The 21734-nt window shown below is 36.0% G+C and overlaps 2 protein-coding genes across 4 annotated transcripts; both read left to right on the top strand.

The window, feature by feature from the left end:
- Positions 1-1509: 1509 nt before the first annotated feature.
- LOC132177202 (transcriptional adapter ADA2) lies at positions 1510-11472 on the top strand. 2 transcript variants are annotated; one of them, XM_059589452.2, is made up of 15 exons: positions 1510-1673; positions 1964-2029; positions 2331-2371; positions 2586-2764; positions 4589-4654; positions 4785-4910; positions 4997-5072; positions 5494-5554; positions 5638-5657; positions 6351-6452; positions 8199-8300; positions 8762-8984; positions 10065-10275; positions 10582-10890; positions 11097-11472. In XM_059589452.2, exons 2-15 carry the CDS (start codon positions 1977-1979, stop codon positions 11289-11291), a joined length of 1764 nt encoding a protein of 587 aa, XP_059445435.2. In that variant the 5' UTR covers positions 1510-1673; positions 1964-1976; the 3' UTR covers positions 11292-11472. The 2 variants fall into 2 exon arrangements, with proteins under 2 accessions (XP_059445435.2, XP_059445434.2); XM_059589451.2 differs by having other exon boundaries at positions 5638-5693.
- A 1005-nt stretch (positions 11473-12477) lies between these two features.
- On the top strand, positions 12478-21522 carry LOC132177201 (Haloacid dehalogenase-like hydrolase (HAD) superfamily protein). 2 transcript variants are annotated; one of them, XM_088515078.1, is made up of 11 exons: positions 12478-12808; positions 13568-13617; positions 13767-13830; positions 14254-14302; positions 14423-14491; positions 15735-15796; positions 17729-17809; positions 18523-18677; positions 18796-18874; positions 19596-19739; positions 21218-21522. In XM_088515078.1, the coding sequence occupies exons 1-11, from the start codon at positions 12498-12500 to the stop codon at positions 21318-21320; spliced, it is 1167 nt and encodes a 388-aa protein (XP_088371204.1). In that variant the 5' UTR covers positions 12478-12497; the 3' UTR covers positions 21321-21522. The 2 variants fall into 2 exon arrangements, with proteins under 2 accessions (XP_088371204.1, XP_059445433.2); XM_059589450.2 differs by having other exon boundaries at positions 18790-18874.
- The last annotated feature ends 212 nt before the right edge of the window (positions 21523-21734 follow it).

Raw genomic sequence — 21734 nt, 5'->3', positions numbered from 1 at the left:
TAAAAGAAAAGGTTATTTACGAATGCAGTTGTTGAAGGCCGCGGCGATTTGTCCCGACTCATTTCAGAATGAGGCCATATAGTGTTTGCTTACCTTTAGAGTCTACAATTTCATATGGGGAGGAAAATTTTAATAATTTTATCGTCAAAATAAATGTGGGAGAGTTTTATGAATCTTTGCTTTGGGCAACCACATACATGTAGTGTCTCCATTGATGTAGAATGTGGTTGCAACTATTGGTTTTGAATAAGATACAGAGAGTGAAATGCTTAAAACTTAAGTATTGCCTCAATTTTCCATTTTTATTTTTATGAAGTTCTTATATATAGAAACAAATATATATATATATATATATATATATATATATATATATAATCAAAGATCTTTTAGAATTTCTAATTGTTTTTGAATGAAGATGTTGAAGCATATTTTTGGATCTCTGGACTTGTCAGATGTCACCCAGAAAACAAAGAAAAAAGTGATCGAAAGACCAATCTCTAAAAGAAAACTAAAAATGAAAAGAGCGAGAGATGAAGAATTTATAAAGTAATAATTTTTTTTATTTTTTTGATATGTCCGTACAAGAGGGTGGGGGGAATTTGAACTAGTGACCTCTACTTCATTAAGTGTGGTCTCAGCCGATTGAACTACCTCTTGGGGACTATAAAGTAATTTTAGATGTCACTCTCTTTGTTTTTTTGGCAAAATAGATGTCACTCTCGTATGACTGTATCTTTCTTGTGTTTTTAGATGTCACTCTTTTTGTATCTTTCTTGTGTCACTTTATAAATGATGTGGCTTTTAAAATTATAACTTGCAATTGGGTTACCTCTAGCCATTAATGTAAAAATGCGCACACACACACACACACACACACACATATATATATATATTTGAAAACTTTACTTTAGATCTCTGAACTACTACGCGTTTTGAGAAGACTTCACTAAATTTAAAAAACTCTCAATTTAACCTCATAAACTTTCAATTTATTCATTTGACCCTGTCCATTGGATTTAACCGTTAATCCCTACCGGAAAACGGAAATGACTAAAAAGACCAAATTACCCTTCGAAATTCGGTTTTTTATTTTTATTTTTATTTTTAATTTGAAATTAAGAGTAAATTTAAAATTTTATAAAAAAAAAAGTCAAGGATATAAAATCATTTTATCATTTCTAACGTTTAAAATCGAATGGAGAGATACATTGTATCAAATTGAAAATTCAGGGAGTGAAATTAAAAACTTTTAAAATTTGAAAAGATGTTCTTAAAATGCGTGGTAGTTTAGAAGTCTTAAATTAAATTTTTTATTTTTTTAATCTACATTTGTAAATTACAATTTGTAAAAAATACTCTTAAATATTACAAAATTTGCGATTTATAGTTTAAAATTGGTGAAATTGCAATGGAAAATATTGCTATTTAAATGAGTTAGCGTGAATCTTCAAATCCATTTAATTAAATTCTAATAATAATCGATCACCAGTGGAATAACAATTCTACCCTTATTCTTGCATGGTTTAGTGTATTCACATCCTCCGGTCCTCACACACTCACACCGTACTCTTGCGTCACGCACCGCCACCGGCGATCTCCATTGCCCCCCTCCGGCGAGCTCAGGGTGGAAAGGAGCTAGCCCCTCTAGGCTCGGCACCCTTTCAAGAACAAAGGTGAATTTCTAAATTCCCTCTATCTAAAGAGCTGCTTCATGTTTATAAATGATGCGCAAGGAATTCCCAACAGAATGGAAGCTGATAACGCCCATTTGAAGGGCCGTAGAAATTGGTTTATGGGGGGTTTTGGTTCTTGAGGTGTTGTTGTTGCGGCTTCATGTCCTCAAGACTCTTGGCTCGGCTTTATGTCTTCAAGTTTGGGCCGTTTCAACAACTGGGGGATGCATGTAATTTGTCCACTCTTATTTTAGGTTAATTGTGGGACTTTTTCTTGTCTCTCAAAATAGGTGAATCGGAGCGATGGGTCGGTCTCGAGCGCTGTCGCATACTGTGGAAGACGATCCAAACCAAAGGTCCGTACAATTATTTTTCTTCATTTTCCTGCAAATTTAAGCACATTAAACTGCAAGAAAACCCATAAGAAAATGAGTGAATTTTTAATTGGTTCGAAACCAAAATAAGCCTATCTATTTGATGAGGAGTTTAATATTTGTATACATTTGTAGCGATGTTGAGCAGAAAATTGGAGCTTCATGTTTATTCCTAGATGTTTCATTTGGTGTTTTTTTTTTCTCCATGTTATATTTGCCTGTAGTTTGTGTATGTTGCTTTTTTCTTCAATGCAGTCTCACTTGAATTTTTCATTTTCTGTAGGTCCAAGAGAAAGAGGGCGGCTTCCAATGCAGAAATTATAGGTACTACTCTTACAGATACTTCTGTCACTAGCATTGTTAGCGTGATTTCGGATCTAGGTATATTTTTGTTGATGTGATAGTGAGGGTATTGGTCTGCAAGAATTCTGATGCCTCTTGTTGTTTGTGATTTGTGCTTTGGTTTCTTAAACGTTTCTTCACTTTGTAGTTTTAGGCCTGAATTTGACTACTAACTTAATCTCTTACAATGTGGTAGGTCAAGGAATGTTTGAAGGGAAAGTGGCTTTGTACCACTGTAATTATTGCAATAAGGATATCTCAGGGAGGGTCCGCATCAAGTGTGTAATGTGCCCAGATTTTGATCTTTGTGTAGAGTGCTTTTCTTTAGGAGCTGAGGTTACACCGCATAAGAGCAATCATCCTTACAGGGTTATGGTTAGTACTTTTCTTTGTAGTTAATTAATTTCATTGCTGCCTTGGCAATTCAAAGGTGTAGTGAGTACCCATTTCTGTGTCATGCCTTTTACCATCTCTATATTAATATTCTTTGCTCTCTCCTCTTACTAATACTTAGCAAGTACGTATTACGTTTGGATGCTTGCAGGATGTCAAGTTGAAAGCTTTTTTCTTATTTAAATATCATTTTGAATTTCAATAACTGTCTGGCACCTTTGATATAAGTTTCCAAAAGTAGTTTATTAGTTCGACAGGCCTATCATTAATCTGATTATCATGAATTCCTGTGTCATCATTAAATTGCTTTTTCCCACAAATTGCTTGAAGTTTGTTTTCTTTTTTTTTTGATAAGTAAAAGGGCAATCTCAGATTCTCAACAGCGCGCAAAAAAGTAGTTTCTTTTTTTTTTTGTTTTCTTTATAGTCATTTTTTTGATTTGGCACCGGGTATCTGGAGCTTCGCTCCGACTAGTCTTGGGGGTGCACATGCCCTCTGCAAGGAGTTTCTTCTTTATATGTGCCCCATCCAATTTCACAGTTGTGACATGGAGGGTTGGATTTTAATTTAGAGAGGTCACCAGACTCTCTTTATACCCTTTTTTGGATTTCTTAAGGTCTGATTCTTTTGGACATTTCTAGAGCAGACATCCAACCCAATAGCTCCAATACATAAGGCTCAAATATGAATGACTAAGCAAGATGAATCATATCATAGAAGTAGTCATGAAGCAATAAGAAATATACCGGTCGTTTTTTTTCCCTTTTACCTCACTAAACGACTTGTCGTTGAGGTTGGTTTTCTATCGTAAGTCATTGCGCCAAACGATGTGTCCTTTTGTCTTTTACCGCACGACATGTAGTGTATGTTGCACCAATAGACTTGCAGCTTGGTCCCCCTTCAATGACTTGTAGTTTACACCCCAGACAAAAATGACTTATCGTTTTAGCCCTGTCTAACATTGTCGTGGCCAGTCATTGGAAAATGCATCAGCATCACCAGAAAACATAAGAAGTACGTTAAACTAACCTAGAGAACATTGCCTAACGCCTTAGCACCAAAAATGAAAAAAACACAAAGACACCAATCACAAATTGAAGCTTCCGATCTTTCGGTTGTCGTTTTCTTCAGGGTGACAAGGGAAACCAGAAACCACTGTGCTTTGACCATCTTCGGGGTACATATATAAGACGCTCATGAGACCTTGAGCACAACTCCAGTAATTCTTACTACCCTGGCGTCAACATCTAGATGACCCAAGAGTCTTCGATCGAGCCTCTAACAGTCTCTAACAGTCTTTAACAACTGTGGGTGCGCCGCCTACGTGGCTTGATACTGAGTTGAAGAAAACAGAAAGAAGAGAAAAATAAAGCAGGGAGAAGAAAGCTTGTATTCTTTGATATATAACCATACAACATCTACATGCTCAAATAGAAAACCTTATACAAATTATTTGCTAATACAGTTAATGCAGATTACAGCAAAGAGTTCCATTCCCCTTACTCGTATTGCAGGCAATAATGAAAATAAAATATGAGAATAATAATGACAATAAAATCAAGAATAAAATCTGATAAGGAATTAAGCAAGTTTCCTAATCAACAAAAACTTTCTTAGGAGTAGGATTAGGAGCTAATTTAGACAAATTGAATGATTAAGAGATAGACAATGGACTTGGTTTTCATTTTGGTTCACTATGAAATGAAATTGGAAATCTGAATTAGTTTTCCACTTTTACCATATTGCCTCAGTTACTATGTGTGTAAATGTTGATTGAAATTAAGAAAAAAACATTTGTCCTGACAGGACAATCTCTGTTTCCCACTTATGTGTCCAGACTGGAATGTTGATGAAGAGATATTACTTCTGGAGGTAATTTATTTGCTTAAAACTCACTTTTCCTTAAATTTTTTATTTAATTATTTAGGTTAATGCTGCTAATAATCTGTCATGAAACAACGTATTATTGCTCTTGATGTTTGGGTGATGAATGCTTTTTTAGGGCATTGAAATGTATGGATTCGGTAACTGGACTGAAGTTGCCGAACATGTTGGAACAAAAACCAAATCGCAATGTATTGACCACTATAATGCTGTATACATAAGCTCTCCATGCTTTCCTTTGCCGGTAATTTTTGACATGTGCATACATACTTATACTACATGCATGTAGGTATATGGTGTGTAAATTAAAGTTGTAATTAATGTACGTAGGACATGTCGCATGTTATGGGAAAGAGCAGGGAAGAGCTCCTTGCTATGGCCAAAGGGCCTGGTGAAGTCAAGGAAGGTTAGTTTGCCTATTCTATTGTTAATTGCTGGCTTGTAGCTCTTGTTTTTGTGATTTTTCATTATGATATTTGACTAGTTTGAATTGGTATATCAGTAGGAGAATAAATGCCTTATGGATAAGGCTGAACCGTGCTGAGTAAATTTGTAGTCCGCTGATTTTTTGTTGATGTGCTTGCTTGAGTGGGATATATGTGTTTTGCTTATACAGTCATATTTTCTGTTGTTCCATGTAAATTTTAATTCAAAAGCATTAGTTGAGAAGTTTATCAATTCACTCTTCTTGATTCTCAGGAATGGTGCATTTGTTTATATTTTGTGCATTTACTGATTGCTTATAATTCCTATTGTCTCCAGAACTATAAGATACAAGTATTATTATGTGTGTCAAGGCTGCTGTATTTACCTTTTCTTTGCCACAGAAATTCCTAAAATTAGGGAGCTTACTCTGAAAGAAGAATCTCCATTCCCAGCAAGAGTCGGGTATTGCCATCTTCGACACTGTAGTGATTTTGAATTCAGCTTTGTGATTCTCATATGCTAATTATTTTGATTTTTTACATCAGATATGATGAATCAAAAAAAGGTCAGCCTTGTCATTCCTCATCTAGCTTTACATCAGGTAGAGCAGTCAATATCTTGAAAGTTGCTGCTTATCAGCATTTTTCTTTGTGCCTGTTTGGCAGTCCCAAAAATCTGACTTTACTTATTTTGAATTAACTCATGCAAAATTGTGTAAATTAGCCATGTCTGGTTGTTTATTATGCTCAATTAAGAAAGTAAGGAATTTGCCTTATTGCTAAAACTTTATACTATGAAATATCAAAAGAGCTGTGAAATGTGATCATTCAAAATTTGGAAAAAAGGCTACTTTAAGATCTCTTTGACACCATGGCATTAGTAAGCTCTATGACTGCTCCAGTTCACATCATGACTCTCTCTCTCTGGACAAGATTTATTGGTTTACTGTACTCTGTGGATGTACTGGTTAATTGAGGTCTTGTTGAAGGAAAATGGTGGGCACATATGCATTTTATGTGATTGCAGCTGATAGATTGGTAGTCTTCTCTGATTTATGAATCTGGAAGGAGATAGGTTCAGATTTGTTGATGCTGGTGGAGGCAAGGCTGACTAAACAGTGAAAGATGAAGTCATTTAGAAGAAATTGCATATGCAATTACTTGATCTAGAATGTGACAATTTAGAAAATTATCGTTCCTTTTATGTGCTTGGGTTTATTATTGAAAAAGCATAAACTTATTTTTACTATTGGCATCAGATATAGGCACAGGTTTGGGTTCAAGCAGTGGTGACACATTCTCAAATGCGGTAAAGAAGGCCTCCAACAAAGCCCAGATCAAGGATGGCACTAGTGTGCAAGGCAGGCTTTCTGCATTTTACAATAACTTCCAACCATTGGTTGTCTATTGCTTTATTTATTTATCAATTTTTTTTTATGGCAATTCTTGTAATCGATAATTTTTGGAAAAAGCCCCACGCAGCCTAGACACTGTTCAATCAAAATTGTGGCTCCTTTCCCTGACGTGCATTTACGATATTACCCTTCAATTGTTTCTCCAAAAAAATCCCAGCGCACGACTCGTAAAAGTGAGCGCTCGTGTCTGAGCGAATGCATTTTCCAAAGTAAAAAACCAACCGTTGAACACACAACCCAGCGATCATACCGGAAGTTCCTCCGGAGGGAAAAGTCAAACCAAATAAAATAAAATAAAAACCTCTCCCAACCGTCAGAGAGATCTCTGTACACTCGGAATTGCGACGGCGATAGAAAAAGCGGCAATGTCGAGCCCAAGAGGAGCACCGGCAGCAGCCGGAGCAGCAGGCCTAGACTCGTGGGACTGCACACTCCTGGGGCCGCCGAGCCGCAACAACTTTGGATTAGCGGACCTGAGCCCCTCGGGCCTCCTGGCCTTCACCGCCGGCAGCTCCATATCCGTCGTCGACTCCCGCTCTCTCTAGCTCATTTCCACTATCCCCCTCCCCTCTCCCAACCCCTCCAACTCCATTTCCCTCTTGCCATTCGTCACCTCTGTTCGTTGGACTCCTCTCCCCCTCCACCGCGACCTCCTCTCCATGGAGCCCTCATCATCCCATCTCCTCCTCGCCGCCGCCGACCGCCAGGGACGCATCTGCATCCTCGATTTCCGCGCCCGATCCCCGCTTCTCTGGTTTGAGACCGACTCCGCATCGAAACCTGACATCCAGGACCTTGCTGGGTCCAGGCCCGGCCTGACTCCTGTCTCCTCGCAGCCATCAACGGTCCCTCCACTCTCTCCCTCTACAGCCTCCGCCCGCTGCCTCTTCCAATACGACGCCGCGCCCGAGTTCCTCTCCTGCCTCCGCCGCGGAGACGGTCTTTCTGCAAATCGTAGGGGATGAATGAGAGAGTTCTCAGGGTATCGGTGGCGGTTCGGTTGAAAATCTGGTCGCCACCGGAGAAGAATCCGGTGCTGAGCTGGAGGATATTGGAGGTGTTACTAGATGAGAATAAGAAGGAGGTTTTGGGGGCTAATGGGGACTCGGGAACGACATCGTTGCAGTGCTGGGTGTACAGGACTTCGGGGTTTGAGTTTCGGTCTCCGACCAGAGAGTCGGAGGTAGTAGTCGGCGTGTTGGCGATGAATACGAGAAGGAAACAGAGGAAGGGACTGAGTGGGAATTTGTGGGGTTTTAAAAGGTTCATTTGGGATTTGAGCAATGGAGCTGAAGAAGAAGAAGAAAGAAGAAGAAGAAGAAGAAAAAGAATTGGATGGAGCGCCGGGGGGGAGTGCTTTGGGGATTTTCAGGAAAAAAATACAGTAAGTGAAGGATGGAGCGCAGGGGCAATATGGTCAAAATCGTGTGACATTTTGAGGCTGAAATTTCAGAGTTGATGGTCAACGGTCAAATGGTGAACAGTGTCTAGGACATCCCTGTTGCCAAACAGACCCTTGTTGATGCTGGTGGAGGCAAGGCTGACTAAACAGTGAAAGATGAAGTCATTTAGAAGAAATTGCATATGCAATTACTTGATCTAGAATGTGACAATTTAGAAAATTATCGTTCCTTTTATGTGCTTGGGTTTATTATTGAAAAAGCATAAACTTATTTTTACTATTGGCATCAGATATAGGCACAGGTTTGGGTTCAAGCAGTGGTGACACATTTTCAAATGCGGTAAAGAAGGCCTCCAACAAAGCCCAGATCAAGGATGGCACTAGTGTGCAAGGCAGGCTTTCTGCATTTTACAATAACTTCCAACCATTGGTTGTCTATTGCTTTATTTATTTATCAATTTTTTTTTATGGCAATTCTTGTAATCGATAATTTTTGGGGTGTTTCATTTGAACTGTTATTTGTATAAAATTTTGATATGTACAACTAATTTTGTAGCTGGAGACGTTATTCTAGAGTTTTCCCAAAAGTAAGTGCATACTACATAATTTCATCTGCTGCATAACATCTTTCCTCATGTGCACAAATAAATTAGAGTTTTCATTCTGAATTAAGGTTTTGTTGGATTACATTGTGTTCAAAAAGGAAAAAGAAAAAAAACTGTTATTTTTGGATTGATGTGTGCACAGATTGTATTCTTATTGAAAAAAATTCTTACTACAATGAGTTGGTGAAGAAAATAACATTTCATTTCACAAGTATACTTGATACATTCTTTTTCTTAATAAATTTCAGAACTTCAGTCGGACAGGAGCATTCGAGAGAAAAAGCCTAGGGTTTTAGGGGATGAGGGACCTTCTATGACAGAGTTGAGTGGTTATAATTTCAAGAGGCAGGAGTTTGAGATTGAATATGATAACGATGCAGAACTGGTACTGGCAGATATGGAATTCAAGGATACTGACTCTGATACTGACCACGAATTGAAGTTGAGAGTGCTGCGTATCTACTCAAAGAGGTAACCATGTATTTCCTTCAGTGTGCAGGTTTTGTGAAAGAAACTATTGCACAGACATGGCTGATTGATGGTCTATAGTATCAATATACATGTAATAAATAGATAAAAGAAAATGGGTTTGCCATTAAGTCCTGAAGGAATCTCTATAATGTAGCTCATGAAGGGATTGCAGTTTTGCTCTTGATGTATAAAAAATTGCAGAACCACTGTAGTTTGTTGTTTCTTCTTTTCATGGGCTAGATGCCTATTAATTGAGATTCAACTAACTTGTGGTTAGGGTTGCTGATTGGTCATATTCAGCCAATTGTTAAATGCTTGAGAGTGATTCCCTTAATTTTAAACGGAGTAGGAGAGGATCTCGAGCCTGGCACCAATGTCAGCTACATGCTCAAGCTTGGTTCATTACATATTTGAAGAAGGGCTGTGAAACATAGAGCTCATTTCAGAAACATTTTCCATTTATGTTATCAATCTTTCATTTATCAACTAGTCCATGTTTTCACTTGTGTACTAGGCTCTTGTAATAGAAGAATGAGTGATTATTTTAGCCCATATTGTTGTTTGCTGCACCAAGTTTAGTGTCTAGAAGGCTAAACATGTTTTGCCATAACCTATATTCTTGTCTATTTTTTTTCTTCCTATTATACTGCATATTATCATCAGCAAATCACATGCATTGGCAGCTTGAGAATGTTCAACCTGAGAACTTTGGTTCCCAACACACGGCCTAAGTCAATTATTCCACCTTCATATGTTAACACCGGTCAATATCCTATATTATTGTAATAGCATTTAGATTTTATGTTTTTAATGAAATACTAAAATATTTTATTGTTTACTTGCAACACGTGACATAGCACATTTGCCTATTGGACTGTAGAGTTATTGCATGTTTTGTACTGCTGTATGTAATTTTAGACAATTATTGTTGCGAATGAGTGTTATTTTGATACATGATCCTCTAAATAGGTATTCTTACTTACCCCCAAAAAAGAAGAGATGATCATGTATCAAAATAAACTCATTTTGCAACAATGAGAATTTTTGTTTTCCCATAACTCACTGGGCACTTCTTGACAGGCTTGATGAGAGAAAACGCAGGAAGGATTTCATATTGGAAAGAAATTTACTTTACCCTGACCCTTTTGAGAAGAGCTTCTCACCTGAAGAGAGGGAGATATGTCAGCGTTATAGGGTCTTAATGCGATTCCACTTGAAAGAAGAGCATGATAAGTTACTTAAGAATATTATTGAGGAACAGCGTATAGTCAAAAGAATACAAGATCTTCAGGTTGATGCATCCCTCACACTTGATTCTCCGTATGCATTATTCACTTCATTTGGTTCAAGATTTTCTTTTCCCGTGTTTGTTGGGAAAATTTGAACCTAGGATTACCTTATCCCCACCCTTTATCACTTTGACTTGAGCCGAGAGCATATGAGATGCTATTTTTTCAAATTCATTGGGTTTGCAGCACACATTCTCCTCTCACTTTTTTTGCTAATTTCTAATGTTCATGGTTACCTATGGCTGAAGAAGACTGACCAGCTAGTAATTGGCTATATGGCTGTGCTAATGTCCTAAATAATTATGCAGGAAGCTCGAGCTGCAGGCTGCTGTACAGCTGCTGAGGCAAATAGATTTATTGAGCAGAAGAGGAAAAAGGAAGCTGAAGAAAGTGAACATGGAGTTAAAGAAAGTGCTCAGGGTCCCAATGGTAAGGTCCTGCAAAGGCAAAATCATCTCAAAGGAGAATTTGATGCCAGCCCTCAGGGATTTGTCAAGGGCTCCACAGGTCTGCAACCTAGTAGCAGGGATTCGTCTTCAGCATTGCAAACTATTTCAAGCTGGGTAGACGAGTGGGACATCACTGGATTTGCAGGGGCCGATTTACTCTCCGAAACTGTAAGAATGCTGTCCTCAATTCTAGCCTTAGCATAGAAAGACGACTCCTCGTTTGTTACTTATCCGATATTCGTTCTCTCTACAATTCTACCAATCCTCAGATTGTAAGGAGACAGCATACAAGAATTATGTAGCAAATTGTGCTTAATTTTGTGTCGTCGAAGCTTGTGAATTTGATTATGGTGTTGTGATAATGTTACATGCAGGAGAAAGGGCTTTGTGGGGAGATCAGAATACTACCTTCACATTATCTGAACATGCTGCAGGTCATGTCAGTAGAAATTCTGAAGGGAAATGTCACCAAGAAGTCCGATGCCCATAGCCTGTTCAAGGTGGAAGCGAGTAAAGTTGATAAAGTGTATGATATGCTTGTGGAAAAGGGGATTGCTCAAGCATCATGACATATCCCCCCATCTTCATCTTTGTATAGAAAACTGTACAGTTTCTTTTTGCTAAAAGCAACCATGTCAACGTAGGAAAAAAAAATATATGCAAAGATATCAATATTGTTATACATCTTGGGGAACTGTTTTTTTACTACTACGCACTGTTGTAATGAGAAACTTTTTATTTTTTTATTTTTTTTATTTTATATATATATATATATATATAATGCTTGGGAAGGGAAAAGGGATTGAGGAACTAGTTAATTATCATTTGATCAAAGCTTAATAATAATTCTTTATAAATTCAATAATGATTTTAAAAGTTATGTCATGAGTATAAGAAGTGGGAGGAGTGGGAGAATGAAAGTTTGTGTAGTATATTATTCATGAATTCTGGCACATTTAGTGCGTTGGAATAGACCTAAAAATCAAATAACTATTCCTATAGAATAATTATTTTATTATTTGGATGCTCTACCATTATTGAGCATAACTATTATTTAGAAATAACTATTCTCCTAAATTGAGGAATATTTATTTCTCTAAAAAAATATAGCTATTCTTATAGAATAATCATTTTATTATATGGATACCCTGCCTTTATTGAGAATAACTATTATTTTAAATAACTATTTTCCTTAAATGAGGAATATATATTTCTCTACAAAAAATAAGGGAGGAATAAAATAGTTCTAAAATTAATAATTCCATTAATCGTTCAAATGGTTGGCCACCCTGGTCGACCATTGCTCAGCCCACCTCCGGCCACTACTCGTCTTACTAATTAAATTCGATCAACTTGGAAAGTGCTATTGAAACTAACGAACGGTGCAAAATTGGTTGGAAAATTAACGAAATAATTCATTTCAAATTCGCGATAAACTTATATGCACCGAAACTCGCAAATTTTAAAATGGCGTGTGTTAATTCTAGATTTTTTTTTAGATTTACCCTATTATTAATGAAGCGGAGAAAAATTAGATGAATGTAATATAATTAAATCTATTAATTTAAGATAATTTTTTTAAAAAAAGAATTGGACTTATATAAATCCAAAATCAGGGGATAATTCAAGAGTGATATTTGCTATTTTGCATTTATCTATTGATGCTTGTTTTAACTAAAAAAAAAAACAAAAAAAATATTAATAATTCAAGAATTTCTTACTCGTGATATTGCAATCATTTATTAAACAGCAAAACCTTTTACATAAAAGCTGGTATGGTGTATAGGTGCTCTGCAGTACCTCAAAAAACTGAACCAACTGCCATGGAAATTGCTTCTTGTTCAATTCTTAACACTTTGCGCCTTTCAAGCACCGCTAGCAATAACTCCAACAACACTTTTTGCAACTGTTACACGCCCAGAAACCCTTATTTGGCTCTCCCATTTTCCTCCATTTTCCCGAGAAACTCCACCACTTCTCCCGGAAAATGTTTGCACTTCAATCGGTTCATTGCTTTCAGCTCACCTTCCAGCTCCGACAACCAGAACCCATCTCAGGAACTTGCTGTTCTTCTTGAAGTTGAAGGGTACACATATTTTCTGTAGTCTATGTACTTTAATTTGATGTACAATTCGTATCGTATTTTCTCTTTTACCTGATGCTATCTTCCTGTACGTTTCTTTGATGCTTCCTTTACTTCTTGTTATATTTGATTATAAACTAGTGTTTCTTTTCAATTATGGAGTTGGTTAAATGGGTCTTCGCCCAAAGGATTTCAGCAAACGTGTGTCATTTTTGTAATTGTGATTTTTGACTTTATTCTGATGTTACTATGCGATAACTTTTATAGATTCATTTTGATTTTTCAATTTTTCTAGTGCCCATATGATGTTTCCAGGTTTCGTGTTACGTGCTTGCAGTTGATTAGATGGGTCATCTACTCATCTTTATGTGTAAAACTTTTTATTACTCTTTTCTTTTGCTTACCAATACAGTAACCTCTATTTGGTTTCATTCACGATATATCTGATTTTTTCGTTCTTTTCTGATTGTGTTATCTATATTGCATTCCCATTAATGCATATGATTGAAATGATAAGTAACATTATGTTCAGGAAATCCTGATACCGTGATCACGTTCCACTAGACGTGTTCAAAAGTGGTGAAGTGGAAAGATTAGTAGAGACCTGAACTCTTCCTTCTGTTCCTCCATTTTAAGTCTTCAATAACCTAGATAATTCTACTTAGATGTTATTAATTTATTTATTATTATCATTTTAAAATGTGTATTATACATATTGGTTTCATTTGGAACTTTATTGTAAATCTATTTTCTTCCTATCAGGGTTCTTATGGATGCTTATCGTGTGGGTAACCGCCAAGCCTTCAACGTAGGTGCGGTAGATGCAGTAATTATATTGTACCACACAAAATGATCTAATTGAATATTCTAGTAACCACAATTCATAGCTAGTTGAAAATATATGGTTTGTGACTTTAATCTTCTTTTTCTTTGCCTTCTTTTCTTTTTTTGATGGTGTCAGCATTTCAAAAGCTTGGGCTTGACTGTGCAAACTGGAAAGAACCTGTCTATTTGGACCTTGTGAGGTGTGAATTTCATTTAACTATGTGTTTCTGTAAAATGGGCTGTTCCTATTGGATATATTCATTATATGGACTATAATCATTTTGGAACATGAAATTATTGCTAGTTGAGTCATGTAAAAGGAATTGAGTTGCAATGTTTCAATGCTAGTTCGCGTCACTGGGTCTCAGTTTAACTCTTTGATTTTGGTGTATATACTTTCATATATTCCGTTTAACTCTTAACCAATGTCACTGGGGTTCATACAAAATGCAAATTTTGTGGCTGAAATGACCTTTCCTCAGAGTGTGAGTCAAGTTTTGGGTCTTCGCATTAGTTTTTGATGGCCACATGAAATTTATTTTAAAATTTGTAAAGGGATTGGGAGATCTCTTCATTAGTTGATATCTAAGTTTGTTGTAAAGGATTATGTGATTATGTACCAGGAAGTGTTCTGGTGACGAGGAAAGGATGCTAATTCTTTATTTTAACCGGGTGAGTTCTGTTTTTTCTTTTGTGACTTTTGAAAAATGAGAAGCTTATTGGTAGTTCTCTACACATGCCTCTACTTCATCATTTAATCAGTCTTCCCTATTACCTCTTGCCTTATTGCAGATTGGTTGGCCTACTTCATTGCCAACAAATGAGAAGGGACCATTCATAAAAAGTGTGCTGCGAGAAAAGGTTTTCTTAGATACCATAAATAAAATAGTCATATTACTTGGATTTAGTTAAGTTTTACCTTTACTGGTTGACTTGTAACTTCAAGTTCCAATCCTAGAATGGTGGTCATTTTATAGCTTTCATTGTCTTAAGAGTTGCATTAGAAAACAGAGATTAGAGGATTGATGTCGATAAATCTTAGACATCATTAATTAGCTCCCTTAGTAATTAGCTTTTCTGACGTTCTTGCTCTCTTTTCTCTTTCTAGTTAGGTGTCCTCTTGACAACATTACTCATGAAAAAAAAAAAAAATTATATTCGTAGACATCATTTTTTGATAAGTATATTCGTAGACATCATTAATTTGATTATATAAATAAATCTAGATGTAGTTGCGTAGAGGATTTGTAAGTAGGATGGGTTATGTGTTAGGTCTTGTCAGGAATTCCCTTGGTTGAGTTTTTGAAATCTCATTTTTTGTTTCAACTAGACAATAACCATCTTGAGTTAGGGTAAATGCTCTGAATTATATATTTTATACTCTACAAGCACCATGAATATCTTAAATTTTAGTGGTTATTAAAATTTGGTAAGGTTTGTTTTAAAATAATGCTTGATGAAATATTAGATGCTTAAGAACTTCAACATACCTAGTATAAAATTAGAAATTGAGGCGTCTCAAATTTCCACTGAAGCTTATACCTTTGACTTAAATTTTGTGATATCCTCAAAAGTGATTACTGATTCCACTTTTTCTTACTAGCTCATATCTGAGCTATTTAGCTTATATTTGACTTTCATTATGAAGTAATTCTGCCAAACTACTCCTATAAATCTTAAAAACTTTTTTTTTAATTTTTATAAATTGAAGAATACCATAAAAAAGCATATCTGATGCTTAGGTAGAAAGAAAAAAGAATTCAAAAAAAAAAACAAAAAATTCCTGCCAATTATTTTATTCCTTGTGATCTGCATGCTGTTGATTTTTTCTGAGTATATCTTCAATGTTGGATTGTTCTCAATCCAAACCTTCTCGCTGCTTTTACATTAAAATTATTGTTTGGAAAACTACCCTCTCTGCCTTCACATTAAAATTCTTGATTAGGTTGTTTAAGGGTGTCATCAAACCATTTTCAGTTTCAGCTAACTTGGTTGACCATTCAAATTCTTGTTGGATCATTCATGTTTAACTTCCCCTTATGAGAATGAAGATGCTCATTATTTTTTTAAATAAGCTGCTTAAGAATTGGATTTTTTTTGGCAGAAAAATGCATTGGATGAATTTGTGATGTCAAAAAGTTTACCTTTACGACCTGGAGTTGAAGAGTGAGTTGTCTTATACTTTTTTCTTTCCTACAAATATGCACCTGATGACTTGCTTGTGTTCTCCATAGATTAGCTACCTGTTCAAAATTAAAGGCATTTATTAATTACCAAATTGGAACGTTGGAATTAATTGATACAATTGATTTATGATACATTTGACTTATTAGTTGGAACAATTGATTCTTACTTCATATATATGTCCATATTTTGTGCATGCAATATAGAACTCAAACAAAGATCTGAAGGAAAAATGCCTTGACAAAAAAACTTGTGCACCAGTAGCTCAAAACGCCTCAACATATGATCATTCCTATTTAATTATTGGCTCCAAATGAAGCATGCAGGTCTTCTTCTTTAGGCTGACAGGCTGTATGAAAGCTAATATCACTAACATTGATATGTTAACTATAGTCCTCAATTTTTATTTTTATTTTTAATTTAATTATTGTTTTCATTTCAGATAAATTCCATTTCCGGATACCTATACTATAGTCTATAAAATGTTTCTAAGGGGCAGCTCAATTGGTTAGGGACCATGCCTCATGAAGTGGAGGTCACTAGTTCAAATCTCCAATTCTCCCTTTCCTTGGGAACTAAAGTTACTTATATATATAAAGAAATATGGTCTTTACAATAGAATGATTTTGGTAGAATTCCCTTGATTTAGATAATATAAAGCTTATTTTATTTTATTCATGAACATGGAAAATGATAAAAGAAATTTCACATCTATATTTATGATATAGTCTTTCATTATGAAAAGAAAATCCTCAGTTTTTTTAATACACTATGTTGTCAAGTCCATATCACATTTCTTTGTTAAATATTATATTTAATCAAATTGGTAAATTACCCCCCTGTTGGGACTTTTGGCCTTGATGTAGCAACTAATGGTATGGAGGAGCTCCAAGAGTGTTTCTAGAGAAGTATGACATTTTCTGTGTTATTGACAAGACAGTTTAAACTTTAGTTGAGGGCTTAAACAATATGCCCATGTCCATATCAGTTCTATTCGCAAACAGTATCAGATCTTCTCTCTTGAAGAATAGCCAATTGCAGTTATCTCCATAGATAAAAATTAAAACTTTTCATATGTTGTGTGCTACCAGGCATAAACTTTCCTTGTTATCAGACACAGTATATTTTGCTGCAAAATGATTTATCCCGGACTGATTTGCCTCTGCTCCTTGGATCTAAATATTTGTTATATCTGTTGCTAATGATGTTCGACTAGGAGTAGGACGGTTAGTATTCGTTCCTTAAATCCTAGGACACTTTATACAGCTTCAAACCCCATTTGAAACATGGACACTACTTTCCATGCTTTCTCAATATGCATATGTGTAGCCATTATGAAAACACACAAAGTCATGTATGTTTGTCTGCCCGATTTGCTCTTCTTCTTTGTTTATTGATAGGTAAATTCACTTAGTTATGTGTTGGCATGGGATTAACCCGACCTCGTCCTCTGTCTCTATTTGTGTGGGGAGAAAATTCCAGTTGGTCCAAGGACCACATGCAGTCTTTTAATACAAGGAAATTAATTTAACTTACTAACTAAATTTGGTGATAGGGTACCAGTTCCACATGCTGCATTCATTACTTGCTCTGGTGTATCATTTAAATACACAAGTTAAGCAGCATAATTAGATATCTATATGAGTACAGCTTGACAGCAAACTATCAACAGATAATGTGTTATCATAATCAGAGTTTGATGCAGGATACCCAATTTAAGTTGCTAGGCCAGTCTGCTGAAAAAAAAAAAAAAGGGCTATTCCAGGCAATTAGTGAGTGGACAGTTAGTGAATTGATAACCATTCTTGTTTTTATTTTTTTAGTTACCACCAATTTATTTTTTCTTGCTCATGTAATCTTATTTCATTTTTATAATGAAAAATTAAAACCTTTATGTGCTGTCTCTAATTGCAGTTTTATAGATGATGCTTATCAGGAAGGAATAACTGTAGTGATACTAACAGCATACAGTAAAAGCGGGGATAAAATTGCCGGGTATGCTCTATTAGTTACCGAAGTTATTATGTATCAAAAAATTAAAGGAAGATTGTACTGGAATAATGACTAAGATATGAGTATTCCTACTTTGAATATTGTTAGAAATTAGACAATTTCAACTCTCCAGGGATCTGCAATGAACACATTAGCATGTTCATTATTTCCTCTAGGGATGTAGCACTGCAACTCTGAAAAGAGTCGACTCATATCATAGTGAATGCATACCTTGAAGCCAAGATTTTAGTTTTCAGGGGGCAAGATTAAAAAATAGTATACTTAGAGATTGGTTTGAGTTGTAGTACCATTTAGAGAATGGGCTTGGCTCTAGGCTTAAGAGCAGCTCATAAAGAGCTCAATTTAACTCAGCCTTGACTAATGTTGGTTGAAGCTGGGTAGTCTGATAATCACATTCCCCTTAATCTTTTTTGTGAGTTTAATTGATGTAGTGGCTATCTGTTCCATGTTACTCACAAAAAAAAAAAAAAAAAAAAATAGAGAAAGAAAGAAATTTAAAAAAAAAAAGAAAAAAAAAAAAGGATATTTGTAGCATAGAGAAGTGCACAGGAGTTCCTTCTCTTCTGAATGAACTCTTGGTCTTCAGTTACTATAATTCTTGATCATTGTGCATTGCCACTTTGAGTTTCAGCAGGTTTTGTGCTTCTAGGGACAGAATAAAAGAAAGCTAATATTTTCTTTTATCTGTTTCTTAGATCGATTATTGAAAAGCTTGGCCATGAAAGAATTTCAAAAGTAAAGATCATTGGGAATCAGGAAGTCAAACAGAGTTCTTATGGCCAACTTGCCTCTCATAAAGGATTATCTTTGGGCTTGAATGAGCAACTTGCCAAGGAAGCAATAAAGGCAGGTAAATTCTTAATCCTGAGTTGGTTGGCATGCATTTGTTCAATGATATAGTTCAAGTGCTGAAGGTGGGGTGGTAAAGGGCCTAAAGGCTTTTTTCTTGCTTTCTGGGCCAGCTTCAGCTGAGAAACAAAAAATAGCAGAGGAGGTTGCTTCCATGCTGAAGTTGAGTGTTGAGATTGATACTAGCTCATCTGAAAGGTTAGTCATTCATTTATATTTTGTTTCTTAATCTTTGCCACAGGCCGTTCTTGTCTGCTAGTTTTTATTGTTGCAGAATGTATAGAGTTGGGAAAGAAAGAAAACCAAAAGAACATAAGAACTCATAACTTTTATCTTTGATTTTGGTTATATAATATATAGGATTTGGAAGTTGTATTTCAATATTCTCTGAGGTGTTGGATTTTGCATTCTGCTTACCACTCATGTAATTGTTATGTTGGAACCAGGTTTTCACAAAACCAAAAACCTATTTGTGGAATTTCCCGTAAATCTTCACTCTTCTTTATCATAAATCAAAGAATACATAAAATATGATAAAAGACTAACCTTTTCTTTGTGAAAATTGAAAGAAGAAAAGAATTTTGATGAAGATTTTTCTTAAAACCTGATGCCTTCTTCGTTATGCCAAATGTGTGATGCACAACCAAGAGAGTGTGGTTTCTCGTTTCTTTTTCTCTCTCTACCTCAAGTGTAAGGCAAAACAAAAGACAATTTTTTTAATCTTTCAATATTAATGGCGGGCCAGCCTATAATGGGGATTACTACAAATGGATTGGCATATTATTATTGAGTATGTCTGCATAATAGTTTTTTGAGTCATACACAGTTCTAGCCTTTGATAGCTCATTTAATGATCATATATAGTTACTTGTTTTGTTCTGGTGATCAAGTTTGATCTGATATGTGGAGAATTTTCCAGCTTAGGCAAGACTGTAGCTGCATTGCGTGCTGGGGCAGAATATGCAGGGGTACCTTTCCAAAGCTGTGTCCTTATTGCAGGAAGCCAGTCTGGAGTCTCTGGAGCTGAACAAATTGGCATGCCATGCATTGTTCTACGGAGCAGGTAAAGGCTTGTTTAAATCCTAGAGTTACCAGTACAAATTTATGCTCTCTGGACATTTTTTTGGTCTCTTAGATGTTATTGTGCTGAGGATGGTGTTCCCAATATCAATTAGTCTAATGACACATTTTTCACTCTCATAAGCTCTCAATGGGAAATTTGATATATTTGGAATCTAGTACACATGAAAAGAATTTGAGCCCATTTCTAGTCTTTCAGAGTTACATGAGTTAGTAGCAGCAAGGATAGTGCTAATGGAAATCGAGAATGGATCAATATAGGTGTTAATCAATTTTACAAGCTTTGAAGATCCAAGGACAGTGGATAGAGGTGGTTGCGAGACAATGGCTGGATATGCAGCCGAACGGTGGCTGCATAACTGGGCCGACAATGAGCCAAATACTTGGCTCACTCTGGGCTGAAGACGCAGCCTCTTGGGCCAAAAGACAAGGTCAGATTGAGCCAAAAGATAGGCTCACTTGATAGTATAAGAAATTGCTAAAAGTGGCCCAAAATATCTCATTACTTGGAAAAGCGGTTACCGGTTAATAATTGGCCTTCAATAACCACATTACCGCCGGTTGCCATTAACCGCTAACCTGGTTAGTAGGTTGCAGTTTCGATTATTTAAAAATGAATACCCACCTAAATTGGTTGTGGTTAGGAAGAATAACCGCAACCACTTATACACTCCTAACATCAATTACTAGGGATGAGCCCGATAGGGTTACATTTTGCTCTTATTGACTTATTTACAATGCAAAAACCTTATTCATAGGGGAATCTATTTATAGGAGAATTGGGGTAGGTAGAGAGAATATAATGAAGGTAATCTAATCCTAGAGATTTGATTACAAGTTACAACACACAACCATGGTAAATAGTTTAATTAAAGGAAGACAAATCGAACCTAATATGGAAAAATCTCATATTCTAACATGAAATAGCACGAAGAGAGGCAAGATGGGAAGTTTGCTGAAATCAAATGGTTATAAACAATTATAAGTAAGAGCTGGTCATGGAGGAACAATACGAGAGGAAGGAGATTGCTTAAAACCTGGGTTGACCTTGGGGGATAAACATGGTGTACGACTTGTGGAAAGTGTGTCCATACATGTCATGGCAATTATATGATTTTCATCCACAGGGTGGCCATCATGGATGGAGGGTGATTCTATAACCGTTGGACATATATTTTCTGGAAAATGATTGGCATAACCCATTGTGCATGACTAGCATTTTTAAATTCAGGCCGTGTAGTTGGTTTCTGTGGCGGCCAAACGTTTTCTTGACACAAGTATTTGTGATGGCTGGCTGTGTTATATATGATAGAAACTTAAAATAACATTTATTCAACCCTATGTCGCCGTTCCCACCACCGGAGTACTTGCCATTCCAGTCAATGTAACTCCAATGCTCTGAAAATGTTATAACTTATGCTGCTCTGTTACTTGATTCTTTTTATTGTTTTTTTCTTATAGTTTGACTACAAGAGCGGAGTTCCCTTCAGCCAAAGCCACAATGGATGGATTTGGAGGTGCAGATCTGACGATCTCAAAACTACGCGGGAAGAGATGGTCATGAGAAAACTTTGAGCTTGCTGGAATCACAGAATACTTGCTGATGTCTGAAATATAAGTTTGTTTCATTGTTGAAATTGTCTATTTGCCTTCATTGTTGAAATATACAACTGGAAAAACAGAATTCAGTAGGTGGTGTGGTGTGTCTGTCTTGGTGATATATACAACTCCTTTTTGACATAAATTTAATTAAGTTTAAACCCTAACTATCTTCCCTTTCACAAATTCACAATTACAACTCCAAAATATGCGTTGCCCACATATCCTTACAAACACAAAAACACAATTATTTTTCCATGTTTCACAATAATGGAATCCTCAAAAATAGAAAGTCCAGATCTAACGTTCTGTTCCAAAAGGGATGTCATGTTGACAGTGAGGAGTTCCCTTATAAAGCAAACTCAATGAAGTCATTGAA

Source organism: Corylus avellana, chromosome 4, assembly GCF_965113065.1.
Source record: "Corylus avellana chromosome 4, dhCorAvel1.hap1.2, whole genome shotgun sequence".
Taxonomy (NCBI): Eukaryota; Viridiplantae; Streptophyta; class Magnoliopsida; order Fagales; family Betulaceae; genus Corylus; species Corylus avellana.
This window is presented reverse-complemented; position numbering and strand designations above follow the sequence as displayed.